The 22,498-nt window shown below is 32.7% G+C and overlaps 1 protein-coding gene across 3 annotated transcripts in view; it reads right to left on the bottom strand.

Moving 5' to 3' along the window:
* Window positions 1–22,498, bottom strand: part of LOC127719726 (uncharacterized) — a 109,305-nt gene that overhangs the window by 12,225 nt on the left and 74,582 nt on the right. For all 3 annotated transcript variants that reach the window (XM_052225964.1, XM_052225965.1, XM_052225966.1), the window contains 20 exons: window positions 22,028–22,176; window positions 20,489–20,630; window positions 20,020–20,123; window positions 19,037–19,240; window positions 16,590–16,764; window positions 15,537–15,811; window positions 15,097–15,252; window positions 14,530–14,743; window positions 13,837–13,985; window positions 12,650–13,127; window positions 11,035–11,246; window positions 10,511–10,697; window positions 9,805–9,972; window positions 8,879–9,301; window positions 7,390–7,540; window positions 4,902–5,047; window positions 3,741–3,826; window positions 2,894–3,050; window positions 2,406–2,523; window positions 691–901 (listed from right to left, as the gene is read on the bottom strand). In XM_052225964.1, coding sequence (XP_052081924.1) covers window positions 691–901; window positions 2,406–2,523; window positions 2,894–3,050; window positions 3,741–3,826; window positions 4,902–5,047; window positions 7,390–7,540; window positions 8,879–9,301; window positions 9,805–9,972; window positions 10,511–10,697; window positions 11,035–11,246; window positions 12,650–13,127; window positions 13,837–13,985; window positions 14,530–14,743; window positions 15,097–15,252; window positions 15,537–15,811; window positions 16,590–16,764; window positions 19,037–19,240; window positions 20,020–20,123; window positions 20,489–20,630; window positions 22,028–22,176 — 3,905 coding nt within the window. The remainder of the gene's footprint in view (window positions 1–690; window positions 902–2,405; window positions 2,524–2,893; window positions 3,051–3,740; window positions 3,827–4,901; window positions 5,048–7,389; window positions 7,541–8,878; window positions 9,302–9,804; window positions 9,973–10,510; window positions 10,698–11,034; window positions 11,247–12,649; window positions 13,128–13,836; window positions 13,986–14,529; window positions 14,744–15,096; window positions 15,253–15,536; window positions 15,812–16,589; window positions 16,765–19,036; window positions 19,241–20,019; window positions 20,124–20,488; window positions 20,631–22,027; window positions 22,177–22,498) is intronic.

Here is a 22,498-nt window from a genome sequence, read left to right as displayed (position 1 = left end):
CATCAATTTCTTATAAAAATGAAAAGTAAGCATGGACTACTGTCAAAATGTTCTTAATATTTGGAGAAATAAATAAAACATCAGTTATTTGATTTTTACAGATGTGAATTTAAGCATGGATGCAATTTGGGTTCTCTTCATTAAAGAATCATGGAGGGTTTGGAGGTCAGTTCAAACCCATTTTTCTATGATTCAATATGGATTCAAAATTAAATTGGTGGAACCATATAGTAAATAAACATACATCTACAAAATCAACACAGAATGGAAACTTTTGTCCTGATCATAAATAAACGTAGATGAAAAAACTGTCAAAATAGGTGCAATTTGGGTACACTCACATTAGGTGTATTGACTTCAAAATTGTTCAACTTACTTAAGTAGAGGATAATAATTAACCTTCAAGGTCAAATGCAGTACATTATTATAAAATTGTAACCTGTAGTTAAAGATTCCTTGTGAATCTGGGCTATGAAGAGATTGTTAAATTACTGGTTTTTCAATAATAGAGCCTGTACAAAGTCAGCATCCTGTAATTCAAGGATTGTCTTTGGTTGCTGTCTGTCATATCTATAGTTGCATGATTGACAATCAAACCATATCTCCTTATTTCATACTAATATTTACATAACAAAACAGCTGTAAAGTAACCTGGTAAGCACACTAGGTTACTGAGGGGAGACAACTTACTATAACTGGTTCCGTATGATCTGCTGGTAGTTGTGATTCTCCTACCAAAGTTAGGAAAATGACTGGTGGGTCTACTATATCTGTTACATTGACAGTCAGCCATACTGTTACATTATTTGGTGGAATAGTAACTGGATCAGATTGAACTTCCTGTAAAATGACTGGGAATGTCTCAATACCCATACAGTCCTGACAAGGTGTGAACAGCAGGCTGCAGAGAAATAAAAAACATAATCAAATACTGAATTACCCTAACAGTTCTCACAAGAGCGTGCAGCAGATTGCAAGGAATACACTAACACCAGCATTGATTTTTTTTACAAATAAAATTACTTTAAAAATTTTTGTGGTCTATCACATGACCCCATATTATTTTGTAATAATAATTTTCCGCTTTTCGAAGTATAGAGGAAAATTATTGTACAAACGGTTCTTTCATATATACATGTATGGACACGTGATAATAACTGTAGTATCATGTGACTGGTCATTTTTCGCGGGTTAATTTCCCATTTAGACCATTCTCTCGCCAACTTCGAACTGGTCAAGTTCTAATATTATGTTGACTCATATTATTGTTTGCTTTTTCATATTTTGTACTATATAGGTATATTTTTTACCAGTATACATTTTTGTTGTATTTTGTTTATGTAAACATAAGCCAATTTTCAGTACTGTCCAATGTACACCTCTCGAGACAATCTTCCGAGCATTAGGGTTTGGACACAGGTTCCGATATCAACTGAGGTAACTTGGTTGTTGGTTTTTCCTGGCTGGCAGGTTCGTTTAAGACAGAGTATAACTTTTCAACTCGTATTGGTAGTTTCAATATTGTTTATATATATAAATATTATTTTCATGAAATTAGTATGTGTATTAAAAATAGATTATAATAAAATCCAGTGTCCTCCTAGTCTTGTGGGCTATCGGCAATTGTAAAATATGTTTAAGATATTTTTGCCATATATTAGTATAGTGTGTACTATGTTATATCTTTGATTTTTAAAACTCAAATGTCAGCATTAGGAGAGTAGCTTGATATTAGTTTAATGGAGAACTTGAGGGGGGGAGGGGGTCTCAAACTTAAAGATTATGTGAATACCCATCTTGAATTTAAATTCAAAATGAAGAAGTTAAGTTATGATTTTTCAAATGTCTAAGAATTGTATTTTCAATCTTATACTGTCAGTATCATCATTAAATGAACTTAAATTCTATCAACAGACAGGACTGGTGTTCCCATGGTATAATTAGTGTGTGAACTTACATTCCATCAACAGACAAGATTGGTGTTCCCATGATATAATTAGTGTATGAACTTACATTCCATCAACAGACAAGATTGGTGTTGACATGGTATAATTAGTGTATGAACTTACATCCCATCAACAGACAAGATTGGTCTTCCCATGGTATAATTAGTGTGTGAACTTACTTTCCATCAACAGACAAGATTGGTGTTCCCATGGTATAATTAGTGTATGAACTTACATCCCATCAACAGAAAAGATTGGTGTTCCCATGGTATAATTAGTGTGTGAACTTACATTCCATCAACAGACAAGACTGATGTTCCCATGGAATAATTAGTGTGTGAACTTACATTCCATCAACAGACAAGACTGATGTTCCCATGGAATAATTAGTGTGTGAACTTACATTCCATCAACAGACAAGATTGATGTTCCCATGGTATAATTAGTGTGTGAACTTACATTCCATCAACAGATAGGATTGGTGTTCCCATGGTATAGTTAGTGTAGTTACCAACCAGATAGAACTCAATTGTATCACCCTCATCATCTGTAGCTTCCAACTGGTACTGTATTGTACCTAAAAAATACAAATCACACATAGCTATAGTAGCTACCAACCTTGTATTGTATTGTACCTTAAAAAATCAAATCACACATAGATATAGTAGCTACCAAATGGAACTGTATTGAAAATCACACATAGCTATAGTAGCTACCAATTGGTACTTTATTGTACCTTACAATATACAAATCACACATAGCTATAGAAACTACAAATTTTCAACCAAAAAATTAGAGAAACTTTTTTTTTATCTGATATAAAATTCAAGAAACAAATAATTGGATACAGTAAATTTAGAAGTTTTTATAAGTTTTATAATCGCAAATATAGCAATGGGATAGGTTGTTCAAAAATAGAGGTGCAAAAAATTATTGTCCTTTCCTACCTGCATCTTCTGACATGAAGATAACATCTGGCACTGTAAGTTTGGGTTCTGAATTTGTAATGGTTGCTTTGGCATTAGACAGAGAAAACATTGTCTCATGACGGAAGTACGGTTCATTGACTACACCTTCTGTTAAATCTCTCCAAGTGTTGCATACCTGAAACATGGCAGAAAATATACAAAATTACACCTATGGTTAAATCCAGGAATTTATTACTACTGTACAAATAGGTGGCAAAATCTTATTAGTATAAATCAGATGAAACCTATCAAAAGAAAAAATATTTTAAAATTCTAGAGTAAAATACAGATATTACTCTTGAAAGTGTATTTGACTGTGTATAAATAATGAGATGGTGTGTGATTATTCAATTGTGATTGTATTTGCATATATATGATAACATTCCAACAAAGATCCTATGAAAGCAAGTAGCAAATGTACAGGACAATGTCCAGCCTTCAGTAATAGGTAAAATCTGACACATGGCAAGTAATAGTGAGCAAAGAATATATTAAATTGTCCAGAAATAAATTTTTGACAATCTGAACCAATGCAAATATAAAACAGTCAATTGTTTATATATTTAATCTATTTGACTTGTTCAATTTCCATAATCACCAAAAAGAAGATTTTTACAAAAGAGTGAAATGTTGAAGAAACATGTCCTTAGAGATGAGTAAAAAAAAAATCCTTCAAAACAAAACGACAAAAATATAGAAGTGTACACCACAGGCATTGGGTACATTCTACTGTTTCCACACAGCACCAAAGATAAACTTTGTAAGCAGATTATAGAAAAAGTGTATAGTCAAAAATAAATAAAAATAAATAAAAATAAATAAATACCTTGACAGTGACAGTACTGTCATTATGGAAGACCTCAGTATCTGTTTCATTACATGTTCTACTAGACTCTTCCCAAACTTGTCTCACTGAAACATATAATTCAAAAATATTTCAAAAATACAATCTACAAATAAATAAACATGACTGAAATTGTCACCTGACGCCTTTTAATGTGATTGCCCATTTAAAAGATGATTTTTACCCATTTTTGCTCTTTTTTTTGGCAGAAACCATAAATGATTGAGAGAAACTATATTGGAAAATAAGATCTACAAAGTAAAATTGAGAATGGAAATGGGGTATGTGTCAAAGAGACAACAACCCGACCAAAGAGCAGAAAACAGCTGAAGCCCACCAATGGGTCTTCAACACAGCGAGAAAATTCCGCACCTGGAGGAAGGCTTCAGCTGGCACCTAAACAACAATGTGCATTAGTTCAGTGAAAATGGACGTCATACTAAACTCCAAAACAGATACTGTTATATTCTGACTTTTTCTCAGATTTCGTTCTCTGCAATTTTCAAGGCAAATTCTAATTACAATATCAATAGAATACTTTTTTCCATGCAACTTCGATTGATTGTACCAATTTTCCTGTCATTGCACAGCACAAGCAAAAGCAAATAATGATGAGGCCCCTCATGGGGGTGTCCAAGTAATCACATAATCACAAATGTTTTGCCAATATAATCACATAATCATTATTTTTTTAAACAAGGTAATCAAATAATCAAAAATACAGTCCCAGATTATCAATTAATCAAATAATCATGAAATATTTGGTCTGGTAATCAAATAATCACTATAAAAACGTCCACATAATCACATAATCAAAAACCCCATGAGGAGGCTCAATGATATAATTCTTTTTTTCATAAGTAAAAATACAAAGACAAATCATCTATATATAATATCAAACAAACAAATGGCTAACAGTGAAATATTTCATTTTCATATGCAAACAGATACATGGTATGATCATGTTTAATGCTATTTCAGCAAACAATAGCAGAACGTGAAGAACAGATCATGTATTCCAAATGTTTTTAAAGAGAGTAAAAAAATAAAATACCAACAAAATGACATCTCTTCCCCTAACCAAAATGAATCCAAAATACTAGAGATAGTGAGACAGTACTATAAAATCATTTGTTATTTTACCTGGATTCCAGTGTGTCAATATGGTCCTATTGCCTGAATCATGGGGTCCTGGTCCAGCAGCATCACTGTATGTCATCAGAATAGGTCCAGGCATCATAATATGTCCCACAGATACAAAGGCAAAGGCAAATTCACTTCCATAGAGCCTAAAACAGAAAAATATCTACATGAATTCTGTGGCAACAAAACATCTTATTCTTCCAGGATGGAAGTTTGTACGGACATGTTACATTGTAATTGTATACACAATATATCAACAATGCTGTATAAGCATAACATATCACGTCACATCTGTCTAAACAAGAACGATCGATTCTTGCCCAATTGAAAGGTGGGATTCTTCCAATACGCATTGAAACTGGAAAGTTCTGTAACGAGGCGCTACCAGACTGAAGATGTGTATTGTGTGAAAAACATGAGGTCAAAGAATAAAAAACCACCTTTTATTAAACTGTCCAAGCTATGATAAACTAAGACACAAATATCTACCTATGGCCGCATTAAATAATTTAAGTGATGATAGTGAAACACTATCAAATTCCAACAACAAAATTTATAAATTCAGCATTCGTTCATTGAAAAAACTACTGTTAGGTCTTAATTCTATTTTTCTATTTTGTAAACTTTTTTGTTTTTGGAATATATGATACAAAATTGCTAAGGAGACATACGGGTCCAATGGGCCAGGTGTAAATATCAAATTGCTATATATATATACTTGTATAAATGTATGTAATGATACACATGTCACTATAATAAGTAATTACTTACTAACTTACTTACTTTCTTACTTACTGTAACCTATAATTTTGGTTGAAATTCCCAAAGGCACAGAATTAATTCAAAAACTGCCTAAATGGGTTGATTGCTAGCTTGCCTCGAGAAGGATTTTTAGGGTTTGATCCAAAGAAACTGGTAAGAAGAAGAGAACAATAATTTGTTCGGGTAGGATGAAAATTCAGCTTGGGAACTGTTACAAAATCTTGCTCAGGTAGCAATACACAGTTAGGAAAAAACTTAAAATTGACACTCATAATTTTTAACCACCCTCTTTCCTTTGGTTTCTTACAAATAAGGCTTGATGTTTGTGTTATGTATGTGCATATGTATGGAAACAGCATCTTCTATTGATTTGATTTCCAATAGTTAAAATGGTGATATATAATCTCTTTTTGGTGTAACCATGGCAACAATCTGCATTTATTTGATTCAAAATATTGCAAAAAGGGAGGTGAAAATGTCACAAAAGTCCCCAAAATTTGGTCCAAAGAAGAATTTCAATCCATTACAGTGGTACCTTTTCTGAAACCATAGACATTTATCTGTAAAGAGGTCCAAAAAATTCATATGCATTTCACCTCATTTTTCCATCAAATTGAATTGAAAAGTTTGAGGGTCAAATCTTTGTTGAAAAACACTACAATAATTTTTTTGACCTATGGGCAGTACGGATGTGGAAATACGGACTGTCAAACAGAAAAATGGCCTATAAAACATGCAAAAAACAATCTTGATGTTCATATAAACCCACTTGGAAGGCTATATTATTCTTCAGCTATCTAAAAATCAATTTTATTGTACAAAAACTTTCATATTTAAAAAATTCACCATGGCCAAAATGCAGAACTAAACTTCTTACTGTGTATTGCTACCCTCAGCCTGTGGGTCTAGTACAAAGCAGGTCTCATATTCATATCCCATTAACATGTTCTTGCCCTGAATAAATGTTTCTTTCTTGTCACTGGACTTTAAACAGCTTATCATCATCATCATTTATGTTAATCCTTCTAAACAAATCATGTATTCTGCCCTTATTAAAAGGTACTTTGGGATGGTAAACATTGCCTACACCACATTCAGCTATTTCATATATATTTTATATATAGAAATGTCTTATATAGGTTGATCTAGAGTACTAATATAACACCAACTTTGAAATAAAGAGCTGTGTCATGAGCACATGATATGCCCGTCTTTTTTTCAAAGAATAAAGTTCCATGACACCTCAAATTCATATAAAAAATTTATAAAAAACTAAAGGGAGGTTATTTTAATAGATATAAAACAGTCACCAAAGTTTCATGAAAACTGCTCAAAGCATTTTTGAGTTATTTTCCGAAAACTGGAAAATCCCCCTGTTTTAATGAATAAAACCCATTACTCGGAAAGGTAAAATCTAAAATTCATAAAAATCGAAAGGGAGCTCACATCAATAGATATAAACAATTCACCAAAGTTTCATGCAAAATGGTTAATGGTTAAAGTGTTTTTGTGTTATTTTCCGACATGTTGATGACGGACGAACAACAGTATACCATAATACGTCCGTAAACGGGTGTATAAAAACGATCTTATAATACAAAATTTACATGAATGTGAAAACGAATTAACTATGCCTGGTATTGATCCTTTAAAGAACCAAGGACATAAACTAAAAACCTCAGAATTTACTTTTTATTGCATACATCTTTTTATCTCACAATCATACCTTCCTAACAGAATTCTGTCCACTAAATCAGTGGTAGTAGATGGATCAACAATATAAGGTACAAAATCTGTTGAAGCTGCAGATTCATAGCTTGCTGTTAACTCAGATTGAGTGAGTTTTGTAAATGTTGTACTGTGTCCAGAAGTCAAATCTACAAAAATCAACACATAAGTGGTGGTAATAGTGATATAGCTATATACCTTCAATAACAAAATGTATTTTCTGACATATACATGAATGCTATAGTTGATATTAAAAGTTGGAATATCGTCCATCGTGATGGTCCAAGGACACAGTTATTGTCCTTTGGTTTTCGTTGTCTACGAATATAGTCCCTAGTGTGAACAGTGTATAACTTGCATTTTTTTTTTATACACTTTCCCAATTTATTTCTTGATATGTTATGCATGAAATATTAAGTAAAGGGATGAAATTACATGTTAAAAAAATTTGGGTGCTGAATCTTTATGTTTAGTAGTGATTTGGTCCAGTTAAAAAAGGTCAAAAATTAGAATGTCTGAAGCTGTCAAACCTAATTTTAGCCCCCCTTAACACAGAATTGTCAATATTTTGAGTTAGAGCTGGAAGAAGTTTCTATAATTTTGATATTATTTGTATCAATAGTAGTACACTACACTGTAAAAATCTTTTAGAGATAGAGCAGGTGCGTTTTTTTTAATTTGAATTTATTGTCTAAATGAAATGCACTACGAAAAAACTGTGTTCTCGGGCCTGATGATTGAAAAATGTACAATAAAAGAAGAATGTGTCTGAGGACACGGATACCCAGCACAAGCTTCAAACAAATGAATATCGGATGGACGGACAGATGGAAAGACAGACAGTCAAGGGTTACACTTAATGCCCCCATCACCTATGGCAGGGGCATAAAAATGCAAGATAAATTAATGCGATTTCAGAAAAATGCTGCATAAAATTTATGCTATCAAAATTAAAAGCCAAGTTGTTTTTTTTGGTGACACCTATCTGATTGCAATTTTCAGGATAATAAAAACATCACAAAAATTTCCATATTGACAGCATATCCTAATTTTTGGTTGTAGAATAAAACAGAAATTTTTAACCCCTTTCCTCTGTAAATTTATTGACTTCCAAACTTGCCATGAATTGTGGGATCAAATTATTATTATTTTACTTGAATAGTATATCTGTTACCTGCATACATCTTTAGATATTGTGATTTGAATTCTTGTATCAATGGACATTTAATAAAAGGAAATTGTCTTACATGATCCAATCTTTCTGCTGTAATTTTAATATAGGAAAGTAAGATTTGAATATGTCTGTTCTTTGCTCTTTTGGAATTACATTTTTAGTTTAAGCCAATTTCTTGTAATGCATGAATAAATCAAGAATGCAAAAAACATATTTCTAGAGAATGGACTTCAAAACTTGTCATGTATTTTTAGAAGTTTGAATTGTAACAACAAGTAATTATTTTGTCCTCTTTCATCTTCAATGTACTTACTACTTGGTGTTACAATAATCAGATCATCTCCGACAGCTCTCTTTCTCCTTCTACCAGAACCTGGGGTGACTGTTATCGTAATAGCCAATCCATTGAGTGATGTTTCTAGATCAGTGTTGGCATTGGTTATTATGACACTACCCATTGTCTTGTTAGTACATCTCATGGCAGCATTACATAACCTCATCATCATAAACACAGTACGTCCTGGCTCCATATTGAATGCATTATTGGCACTGGAGAGACGGTCTGATTCAGACAAACTTGTATTTTGCACAGGGTTTAATTCAGATAATCTCCTTATGTTCATTCCATTGATTTTCACCCATCCATCTTCAACCATGATCGTCCCAGAAACATTGTATCCTACCCAAGTACATGGGAAAATATCATCCTTTTCTTCATCTGTTCCAAAACACAAGTCTGAAAATTTTCATAAAAATTAAAGTACAGGAATTTTTTTCAGTAAGTCTAGGCTGTAAAAAAATGAAATAAGGGTTTTACATAAAGAAGTATGCTTAAGATCAGTGTGCTGTCATGTGCTTGTCTGCCTATGAATATTTCTATATCTGTTTACATCAGGTCATACGACCATTGGCAGCCTTCAGAGGTCTGCTTAATAGTTAATTAAATGTCGTCTAGTCGGAAATAGGCATGAAATGCTCAAACATTATCATAAGTCCATGCATTGTTTATTGTTTCTTTTTAACTTTTTTTAATATTGAAATATGTATTAGTATGTTATAAATCCAATATAAGAATTTGAATCAAATCGTGGAACATGAATTTAGACAGCTAATGCCCTTTAACATACATTTGGAAATATTTATACAAGATTCAAAATTCAAGATATGAATATGTTGATGAGACACTAAATTGAATTTGGCTTATATCAGTGCATGTATTATGTTAAATGGTATACCTACCATATCTGTTGACCGAGTCATCATGACTAAGTGTAAATGAAACTCCTAGTTTAGTTGGATCAGTACTCTGAAGAGCATCTTTTGGAGTGACATCAGCTGATAACTGGGTAGCACCAGGTATAGTGGTATTTACATCATCTACTGGATCCTCAAGAAGTACAATAACACCTGTCAAGTAAATCAGAGGTTTGATATTTATTGGAATCAGATCTAAACTTGACCTGACAAAATTAACATTTTCAGACAGCCATGAATGCATGCATGCATTATTGTTGCTGACCTACTTCTTTTAGAAAAAAATTGTTACTTTTTTGTATCCGACCTTATTTGTTTATCTTTTTTTTCTAATTTGCCACTTTTCAATTCTGATTTTTTTTCCAATCTTTATCCCTTTTTTCTAAATTGCAACTTTTGGATATCTGACCTACTTCTTTCATCTTATTTTCATTATCCAAAATAGTCACTTTTTGGTGTCTGACCTTCGTTCAATTATCTTAACTTTCTATTACAATTGATATTTTTTTTATTTGACCTACTTCATATTACTATAAATATTTTCTGTAGACTTGTGACATTCATTCAGATAAATCAGAAATTGTCTAAAATATAAATACTTGTACTGCACATGAACTCTAAAAATTCTTTGGCAAAATGTTGAACTGCCAGGGTCCTATAAAATCAAAATAACATTATCATGGTTATATACCTTTAGTATCATTGTAGATCACTACATGTCCAGCACCGTTCTCACATATCAGAGATACATAGTATGTGGTATTGTGTTCCAAGATGCCTTCAAATGTACTGTTAATGGCAAATTGATTGGTGCCTATAGACTCAAATTCCTGTAACTCATGTCCACCAACTGTGGTACCTATGGCCCACCAATTTTCCTACAAAATAAGAATAGACAAGATGGTTCAATAATGATATCACTGCTATAAATATTTGGTAAACAGGTAGCTGATAAACAATGGATTTGACTGACTACACAGAATTGGTTTTGCTCATTGTTGAAAGCTGTACAGTGACCTATATTTACCTACATCTAGGATATTTGGACTGTGTCAGACAGTTGGCAATCATATCACATTTCCTTACTTCTAAATGGATGTAAAAATGCATCACACAGGTAAGGATGCTTAAAAATTAGTTGGTTTACAGTAATTCATTGTTTCAATGTCATAAATCAAGGCCATCGTTTTTATATCAGGCATTAGTAATACGAACCACTACATCACTCTCTTCATCAAAACATCTCCAGAATGACTTGATGGTGCTGTTGGATCCCTGATATCTGACAGGAGTGAACTCCCCTTGATCTACATCAATATAAATATCACTGCCCATCACATCAGGATCATATATTGGTGGTGTATCGTCAATGTAAAATCCATCTGAAGACACAACTGTAGTAACACCAGAACTAAGCACAGCTTTCACTGAAATAAATGAAATTTACATATAAAAAAATCAAGCCTTTGTTCTCTTTCTTTTAAAAGGCAGTTTAAAAAATCAAGGTTGCACTGTAATTTTTCTTACTCTTATTGAAAGATTGCTTGATTTATTCTGTCTAAAGCTAAAGATTTTTTAGGGCACGCCTTTTTGGAAAAAACATTTGTGTGCAATTCATAAAGGATATTAACATTGCATGCATCATCATACCATATATAAATATACACATCATCTAGCACTATTTTCACAAAAAAAAATTTACGACAAAAAAATGATCACAAGTTATACTGAAATGTTCATGACTCTAAGAGTATTTTTTGTTAATATTTTTTTTTAAATTGATCGCTGACCTTTGGGAAAAAAACTGATATAAAAAAGCAATAAATGCAAACTGTCCTCTAAATATCGGTAAGTAATGAGCAAATTTTGTTGATGCCTCAAGGTGTTAAGTCAAATTCTGTTATTTGGGCCTAGTTGCATGACTTCTTATCAATGAGGTATTGTTTTGACTGGCATTAGATATTACTATATATAATAAGGTGAACATGCAGAAAATTTATGTTAAATGCCACAATTTAAGTACAGTGAATATATGCTTATTTATATAACTCAAAATTTGGTTACTATGATGAATGCATCTATCCCATCAAACTTGAGGGAAAGGATACAACAGATACAGTTAAGTCTGCTTCATATCTTGACTTACATCTAGAAATTGACAATAAGGGCTGGTTGAAACAAAACTTTACGACAAATGGGAAAATTTCAGCTTCCCAATTGTGAACTTTCCATTTTTATGTAGCAAAATTCAAACAGCACCTGCATACAGAGTATATATCTCCCAGTTGATACAATATTCCATGGCTTGTATTTCCTATCATAATTTCCTTGATAGAGGGTTGCTGCTATCAAGGAAGCTATTAAACCAAGAGTTTCAAGTGGTGAAGTTGAAGTCATCCCTTCGTAAATTTTACGGACACCATCACCGTCGATCGTTATAGAATATCAGTTTCACAGATGATAGTGAATATGTTCCAATTGTTGTAACCTCAATCCCCTCCCCTTTCCCTGAATGTGACCTACCGAATTAGACTTATTACTGGTTTTGTACTAACATAAGCAACATGATGGGTGCCACATGTGGAGCAGGATCTGCTTACCCTTCTGGAGCACCTGAGATCACCCCCAGTTTTTGGTGGGGTTCATGTTGCTCAATCTTTAGTTTTCTATGTCGTGTTTTGCATACTGTTGTTTGGCTGTTTGTCTGTTGGTCTTTTTCTTTTTTAGAAATGGTTTTGTCAGTTTATTTTTAAATTATCAATTTGAATGTCCCTTTGGTATCTTTCGCCTCTCTCTTATTTATATATGGATGACAGAAAGTGGTTTTTACCTGTGAAATAATAATCTATTGGTTTAGTCTCATTGTCTTCAATTCTTGTAGCTGGCAGAGTAAAGTTGTCAAGCATAAACTGGTATAACACATGTTCTTCAGCATCACAGGTTGAATTACAATTGTAACGTGAACAAAAGTTATAACATGGGAGACATGGTGATATCATTTCTCTATAAGGAACAGCCTCTGTACCTAGTATTGTAGTTCCAATACCAATTTCATACTTAATTATTGGATTTTCACCTCCACGGAATGGAGCACCATATCTGCAATATGCACTTGGCTCTGGTGGCAAAACTACATTTCTGAAGAATGCCTTGGTGGAATAGGGATTAAAACTGTCAACAACTGGTGGTAAATAATTGTTTTTAGGGAATACATGGAAGATGAGGTCTGTGTCTGTACTGAGATCACGTATGCCACATACTTTACTCCATAATACACCATCCACATACAAATAGAAGCACAATGCTGGCTGTAAAGTATAAAGGAATTAATTAAAATTTTACAAAACGTATTAAAGCCAATAGTTATTAGGGAAAAGGATATCACTTAAAATGTTGTAAAATAATTTATAAAATTCATTTATTGAGAACAATATTAGTATGTAATACAAATAGTGCGCTAGATATCTACATACTTCATGTGCATTAAATAACTTCTTTAAATTTGGAAACAGCAAGCAAACATTTTTAGGCATGGTCAAACAGCACTACACACCATGCTCTGCCTCACTTTCATTTTGCCAAGTTAAGTCAACTGTTAAATTTGAATACAAGACATTATAACTCCAATATAAAACATTTCTTAAAAGTTTTAAATCTATTCATAGCATTAACTATAAGAATAATGTAAAACAAATATGTGTCCATAGTACACGGATGCCCCACTCGCACATCATTCTCTATGTTCAGTGGTCCATGAAATTGGGGTCAAAACTCTTACTTTGGCATTAAAATTAGAAAGATCATATCATAGGAAATATGTGTACTACGTTTCAAGTTGATTGGACTTCAACTTCATCAAAAACTACCTTGACCAAAAACTTTAACCTGAATCGGGACAGATGGACTAACGGACGGACGAACGGACATACAGACCGAAAAACATAATATCCCTAGGTGGGGCATAAAAAGAAAACTATTTACTAATGGTAATCATTTCCAACATTTTTACAAACTTACATTCACAGCTTCATCAGCTTCGAAGTCAACAACAATCCTATAATTATGGAAATCAGCTGATGGGTCAAAAGTTATGACATCTTCTACCACTTGTGGGGGTAATGTATCATTGAAGATTCTACACCATGTTACAACATGTGGGTCATTACCTATAAACAGAATTTTCAAGATTATTTTTTACTGTTCTTTGGAAAAATCATGGCGCCATTAAATGGTACATGTCAAATAAAAGTATAAAATACGAATCTGCTTGCATGTCAGAATGCAAACAATAAATTATCTATATATGAGATTTTGTCACATAAAAATATGACACTTCTTCAGATTAAACCTCTTATGTTTAGATTGTATGATTGTATTTCAGAATAGAAGTACTCGGAGCAAAGCTCACAAAATAAACCAAAATAAGCAGGAAGTGTGCAGGTATGGGTAAAAAAGCAGTATGTACCCTGTTAAAATGTTTCCAATTGACAAAAAAGGGGGGTGAATTCAGTTAAATTATTCCATGAAATTTCATGGATCAGGATTTAAAACTGTAGGAGTTAATTATCCAACAAATCCATCAATCATGAATTGCCCTTAAAAAAGACAGTCACAGCCTTGCACATTTACTATTCTTTTAATTCACTGATAAAATAGACATCTATAAAAAAGTTATCTTGGTGCAAAAGATAATAAATAAGTATATTTTACCTGCAAAAATTTCAATACCACACGAAGCTCGGGCAGGCTGTGTTGATAAATCAATAGGTGAGGTGACAGCGCCACCTGTAGGGTTTTCAACTACCTGGTATGGAGATGATGTGCTATTATCAACAACAGGAACAGCTTCAGTTGTTGGTATGACTATTGAATCGTTACCAAACTTTTCAGCTAAATATGCCGTACAGTTACAGGCAGTGCATGTCTAAAAATGGAGAATAATATTAAACATATAATTATTTTGGTAAGGATATGATCTCATCTTAAATATGGAGAGTTATATGGGATAAAAAACTATGGTGCACTAGAAAGGTCTTATCAAGGCAATTTGGGTTTGAATGATTGAATTGGAACCATTTTCAAAATATATAACAATTCATTTTTTAAGGGGGTGGGTTTAAAAATATTCTTAAAGAAATTATTATTTGACCTTCAGGTAAAAGGTCAGCCTCAGAGGTCATATTCTATATTACATAATTAACAAATCCTGTTGAAGTGGTGTACCAATGTGACATATGTCAAAAGCCGACGTTAAAAGATAAAAAGTTATGTACTAACTGTTGGAATAGGATTCTCAAAACAGCAATAACAGACAGTGACAGACCAGTCAGCCTCCGGAACATGATCGTATGGCATAATTTCCCCTTCTGGTCCGTCCCATAACATTATAGAAGTTGCAGCCATACCTTCACCACTGGCAGCCTTTATTTCAAACTGTAATATTAAATTTGTTGTTTTTGTTAAATGAGTTAGCTTCTTTAAACAAAGAATTTTATTATATCGATAAATTTACCGTATATTGTTAAACTCAAAATTAAAAAAATACAACTACAATTTAAAAGCATTCTCATTTTTTTCCCAGAAGTTTTACTGAAAAGTTATTCTATTTTTGCTGAGTCTAGGTTTTAGCTTTAATAGTAACTACTGAGCCACAGACTCTTTATTCTGAAAAACTTGAGGGTATTAACCATTCTACTGTTAAGTAGTACTTAACTTACCTCCCATTCTCCTCCATTTTGATAGTCAGCTTTTCTGTAGTATCCTCCGGAATACATAGTGTTCAAATTTGTATCTCGTGCCAACTTGATCCATAATTCATCATCAAAAATTTCCTTTCCAACATTTTCTGTACGCATCTTAATGGGCCAGTCCTGTCCTTCGGGATCTCTGAATCCTATTTGCTGTAAGATTTTCCAGTTGCTATCGTTGACAATTGACACTGGACGAGTTGGACATGCCTGACCAAATGGAGTTGCCAAATGCAGAATAGATCCTGAAAAATATTTTATGCAATCTTTTTTGACTATGCAGACTTTGGCAAATACACGAAAATACAATTTTTTCTCAATCCACGAAAAAAAATGAATCCACAGTTCAGGTAGTCATTAGAAATAAGATTTGGTATGAGTGCCAATGAGACAATGTACATGTATGTTATGCCCTGCAAGTCAGGTCTATTTGGCTGTGAGGGATGTATGAATACTCAGCCAAGTCTAGTTGGAATAGGGATATTAAATATAATGACTCATTTAGCTATAGTGCCTCGCTCTGCATGTAAAACAACCCTTGCAACAAAACTCTTTGACAGGTTGGTATGTGCCCTGTTGCAAGGCATAACTTCTGCCTTTCTCCAAAATACCCTAATTGTTTAGTGACTGCATGGTCTGTCTTACTGTAAGATGAATATTTAGTTTTGTTGAAAAACATCCAGCATAAAAAAAGTGTCTTTTATATATATACTGTAAATTCAGAAATTGTTGCGTGCATTTATTATTGTGATTTTGTCATTTCGGACTAAAATATGATTTTAATTTTTGCGATATTGAGAAAAATCCTGTTTAGTTCATATAAAAAATTTCAAAATGCGAGTTTAAATTATTGCAATTTTAACCTTGTCTCATTTTTCGCAATAATAAAAACATTGCAATAATTTATGAATTTACAGTATTTCTTTTAACCAGTTTTTCAAGGGATTATTGTCTTATGTATACCCCTTATACTAATATATTTTTGAAAATATCACAGTTATCCATCATTTTTAACAAACTAACCTTTGGCACTGCTGGGAGAACTAAACCAAACACGATCTTTCTTGAAATCCCAGCCATCAACAACTTTTCCAGGAGTTGGTTTGGTCATATCTACTAATATTGGTACTGATTCATCTGTTATGGAGAGGCCTGCTCCGTTTGTTATGATAAACTTGACAACTAGTGGTTCTGATTTCTATAAATGATATAAATATCATAAAATCAACTTTTTACTTTCAGTCTATAAAGTATCATACAACACTACCTTGTTAAAAATAAGTGTTCACACAGCTTTGCAGCAGGATCTGCTTACACTTCCAGAGCATATGAGATCCCCCTGTTTTTTGTGGGGTTATTGTTGCTCAGTCTTTACTTTTCTATGTTGTGTTTTTTGTGCTGCTGTTTGTCTTTTGGTCTTTTTACTTTTTTTGCCATGGCATTGTTAGTTTTTTTTCAACTTCTGAGTTTATATGTCCTTTCGGTATCTTTTGCCTCTCTTGTATAAATACAAATATTTCCATAAGTAAATATTTGAAATATTCAATCTTTTGATTTAGACATTGAAGTGCAGAAAACAGATATTTTCTGGCAATTTTCTATGCCCACAACTTTTGAAAAATCAAGAGAAAAAAAGATGATCACACACTGAACTAGAGGCTCCAAGGAGCCTGTGTCGCTCACCTGATATTTTTATTTACAATTGATGCATGAAATAATGCAACCGTTATACATTTGCTTTAGTTTCAGAGATATAAGTCAAAAACTGCATTTTCCCCCTAAGTTTCCCTACTATTTTTAGCCATGTCTGACATGTTGGTTGGCAGGCAGGGTCATCGGACACATTTTTTAAACTAGATACCCTAGTGATGATTGTGGCCAAGTTTGGTTAAATTTGTCTCAGTTGTTTCAGGAGAGAAGATTTTTGTAAAAGGTTACAAAAATTTACGAATAATTATTAAATTTGACTTTAAAGGGCAATAACTCCTTATGGGGTCAATTGACTTATTTGTAGATCTTACTTTGCTGAACATTATTGCTGTTTACAGTTTATCTCTAACTCTAATAATATTCAAGATAATAACGAAAAACTGCAAAATTTCCTTAAAATTACTAATTCAGGGGCAGCAACCCAACAACAGGTTGTATGATTCATCTGAAAATTTCAGGGCAGATAGATTTTAACCTGATGAACATTTTTACCCAATGTCAGATTTGCTCTAAATGCTTTAGTTTCAGAGATATAAGCCAAAAACTGCATTTTACCACTATGTTCTATTTTAAGCCATGTCGGCCATCTTGGTTGGCAGGCGGGGTCATCAGACACATTTTTTAAACTTAGATACCCTAGTGATGATTGTGGCCAAGTTTGGTTAAATTTGGCCAAGTAGTTTCAGAGGAGAAGATTTTTGAAAAGTTAACGGATGACGACGACAGACGACGGACGCCAAGTGATGAGAAAAGCTCACTTGGCCCTTTGGGCCACGTGAGCTAAAAAGGGCTTTGGAAAAAAAGATTTATTTAATAGTTGGCTTGTTGTTTAGGTATCTCCATTAGTTTTTTTGGGTCTGAATTATTTCATGTCTTCATGTCAGGATCTTTTATAGTTGAATATACGTTATGCTTTTTTCTCATTGTTGAAGGCCATAATAATTGCTTACGACCATGTCATTTGAACTCTGGTAGATAGTTGTCTCATTGGCAATCATACCTCATCTCCTAATTTTTAACGGTGACTTCTCTCGATAGTTAATTTGTGTCTTTTGTCTTTTAAGTAGTTTTTCTGTGAAATATTACAATCTTATGAGTCGAGCTCATTCTAACTGATCTTAAGTTGAGTCGGTACACCATTGTCCCAGGTAAGGGGAGGGTTTATCTCATGTTTAAAGCCATCACATTCTTTAAGATCATGATCCTAGTCAGGAGCCTGTAATTCAATAGTAATTGTTGGTTGTTGTCTGCCATATTTCATTTTTGCTTATTGTTTAAGCATAAATCTGGCCATAAGTTTTATAGGAGTAAATGTTTCATATTTTGTCATGCTGCCATAGCTTACTATACAGTATGGATTTTGATAATAGTATGGATTTTGATATTACTATGGATTCGTTATTATTCGTGGGATACGAATTTTCGTAGGTTTTGTGAATACAGGTGAACTTAATTAAAATTGAATTTAAATGTTCAACAAATTACGTATTTTATTTTCTATTGGCTAGTATGCACACTTTGGCAAACCACGAAATTAAATATCCGTTTTTTATTTTTACTTAATCCATGAAAATTGGTACCTACGAAAATAACTGAATCCACAGTAGTTGAAGGCCATATAGTGACCTATAGTTGTTTACATCCAATTACAGCATAATATTGATGTAAAAAATATTTATTTAACTTTAGAATTTATTAACATATTCCTATGAATCAAACCTGTTTAAAAAGCAATGTTTCATAGTACATGAAAAACTTACATTAAGAGTTAGATCTATGAAACTATAATCTGTATAATTATTTGACAAGATAATCCAGCTAACGACCATTTCAGACTCAGCAACCTCTGAACATGATTTATTTCTCCAGATAGATACTTCATATGTGGCTATATCAGAAACATCGTCACCATATCCCTCCCAATACACATACACTGAGGTATTGGCTCGATTGTAAGTCACAGGCTGAAATGTAAACAAAAAGTTTTTATTCAGAAACAGTTCAACGGATTTGTATTAAAATAAGTTTTTACTGAGCATATCAGAAGAAAGATGTTTTAATGTGAATCAACTTTTAAATAAAAGAAGAATGTGTCTGAGGACACGAATGCCCCACTCAAGCTTGCTTATAATATGTGAAAATACTTTTGGGATGGACGGACAGTCAAGGGTAACACTTAATGTCCCCTTTGCCTAGCGGCTTGGGCATCAAAAACAGCAATCTTTCAGAGAACTGATACAATTTAGAACATCAAGTCAATGATTTTTTTTACATAAATTTATTTTTAACTAAACAAATGGAATAAAAAGTAAAATATGTTTTAGTACTTTGCTCATGTCCATACTCTCTGCATGAATATTTCAAAACTAGTTTAATTTTAATAGAACTTCCAAATAATAGGCCCAATATATTTTGTTGAATATATGATGTCTTGTAAAAAGAAGGGTTTTCAATAGAATCATTCATGTTTGTTTATTCCATTGTTCTTCTCATGTCATTACAATATTAAGTCGTCTTATGTTATATAACAGGGCACATCTAGCATAAATCTAAAACAAATTTTTGTATAGCGCAGCAGGTTTGAAAAGCATCATACTGTGATGCTTACATCCAAGGTTATATCTATAGTGTTAATTCCAAATCAAGAAAGTAATTTAACGATTCCCAATTAATTTGGAAATCTCATATACAAAATAAATGTGCATCTACTTTGATATAAGCATATAGCCATAAAAATAAATACCATATCATAATAGGGTCCAGTTTTTATCCTGCCCCTGTCCGGTTGTGTGGTGTCAACAGTAAATTCATGCATGACCATACCACAAGCTCCAGATTTATCAGTACCTATTTAAGAGAAAATAAACAAGTTAAATTTGAAGTAAACTGTTGACATAGATTATGTCTCCCCAGCATCAGGCTAAACTTACCCATAGCATAAAAGGTAGCTTGATGTGCAAGACTAGAATGATCCATAGCATACACATAATAGGTAACTCCCTGTGTCAGACAAGACTTACCTAAAGCATACACATAATAGGTAGCTCCCTGTGTCAGACAAGGCTTACCCATAGCATACACATAATAGGTAGCTCCCTGTGTCAGACAAGACTTACCTAAAGCATACACATAATAGGTAACTCCCTGTGTCAGACAAGACTTACCTAAAGCATACACATAATAGGTAGCTCCCTGTGTCAGACAAGACTTACCCATAGCATACACATAATAGGTATCTCCCTGTGTCAGATTGAGACCTGTCATTGTGGTGACCGTGTACTTGTTGATATTGGTAACATCATAATCTGTAAACAATAGCTTCTTCTCTTCATCTGTAGCTGATCCACCATCAATCTGTGCAGAATGCAAGATGTTAAAATAAAGTCTTAAAAGTGGATGAGATGGAGGAATTAACCATGAGACATGCTGTAGATTCATTCATTTTCTTGGGTACCAAATTTTGCATTTTCGTGGATATTTGATTTTGTGGTTTTACTAAAGTCTTACATGCAAGCCCAAAGAAAATTTGCAATTCATTGAACGTTTAAATTTGTGGTTCACCTGCACCTCTTTTAACAAAATCCACGAAAATTGGTACCCCACAAATAATATGAATCCACAGTAGAAACTACAGTTATATAACTAATAGTATGAATCCACAGTAGAAACTATAGTTATATAACTAATAGTATGAATCCACAGTAGAAACTATAGTTATATAACTAATAGTATGAATCCACAGTAGAAACTATAGCTATATAACTAATAGTATGAATCCACAGTAGAAACTACAGTTATATAACTAATAGTATGAATCCACAGTAGAAACTATAGCTATATAACTAATAGTATGAATCCACAGTAGAAACTACAGTTATATAACTAATAGTATGAATCCACAGTAGAAACTATAGTTATATAACATATAGTATGAATCCACAGTAGAAACTATAATTATATAACATATAGTATGAATTCACTGTGGAAACTACAGTTATATAACTAATAGTATGAATCCACAGTAGAAACTATAGTTATATAACTAATAGTATGAATCCACAGTAGAAACTATAGTTATATAACTAATAGTATGAATCCACAGTAGAAACTATAGTTATATTACATATAGTATGAATCCACAGTAGAAACTATAATCATATAACATATAGTATGAATCCACAGTAGAAACTACAGTTATATAACTAATAGTATGAATCCACAGTAGAAACTATAGTTATATAACTAATAGTATGAATCCACAGTAGAAACTATAGTTATATAACTAATAGTATGAATCCACAGTAGAAACTATAGCTATATAACTAATAGTATGAATCCACAGTAGAAACTATAGTTATATAACAAATAGTATGAATCCACAGTAGAAACTATAGTTATATAACTAATAGTATATACCTAGTTGTTTATGTCAATGTTTCTGCTACTTTCACTAAACATCATTCTAGATTACTAAGATTTTATAAAGATACGAAATTTTGGGTCGGCTTGACATAATGTATGGAAACTTGTTTCTTCTTAAAGAATGTATGTTGACATGTGGAACATTGGGTTGGTGTCTCATTGGGATATTTCCCGCTATTTCATTTCTTTTCCTTGATAAAAGAGATAATAATGTATAACTTACATATGCTTTACAATTAGTGTGGAACATTGGGTTGGTGTCTCATTGGGATATTTCCCGCTATTTCATTTCTTTTCCGTGATAAAAGAGATAATAATGTATAACTTACATATGCTTTACAGTTAGTGTTATTGGCATCAGAGTTGTTTGACAAAGCCACGTAGTACATCAAGATATCTAACTTGGAACTAAATCCTTCAAACTGAATATCTAAATAGGTGTATGTTGGAATGTATTTCTCCATCACAATAATCCCAGCTGTAATACAAACAAAATTCAATATGAGTAATGATATTTTTCATAACAATTTATGACAAATTCTGATTTTCATACTTTTATTTGATAACAATATGATCATGTGGAAACAATATGATCACATAATGTTAATTTCATGAATATTTTCTGGTCTAATGACATTATGGATGTCATTAGGCGGATTCAGGGGTTGGTTGTAGAGGCCCTATGCCCTCTTTGATTGGAAAAATATATATAATTTTTTAGCATAGAATCTCTTGAAATTTTTTTGGCCTCACTACGCTCTGCAGTATTTATACGGTTTTCTGGAATAACGCCCCCTTTC

This window comes from Mytilus californianus, unplaced genomic scaffold (genome assembly GCF_021869535.1).
Source record: "Mytilus californianus isolate M0D057914Y unplaced genomic scaffold, xbMytCali1.0.p SCAF_11, whole genome shotgun sequence".
In the NCBI taxonomy this organism is placed as follows: Eukaryota; Metazoa; Mollusca; class Bivalvia; order Mytilida; family Mytilidae; genus Mytilus; species Mytilus californianus.
Note: the sequence above shows the minus strand (reverse complement) of the source record. Positions and strands in the feature narration are given on the sequence as shown.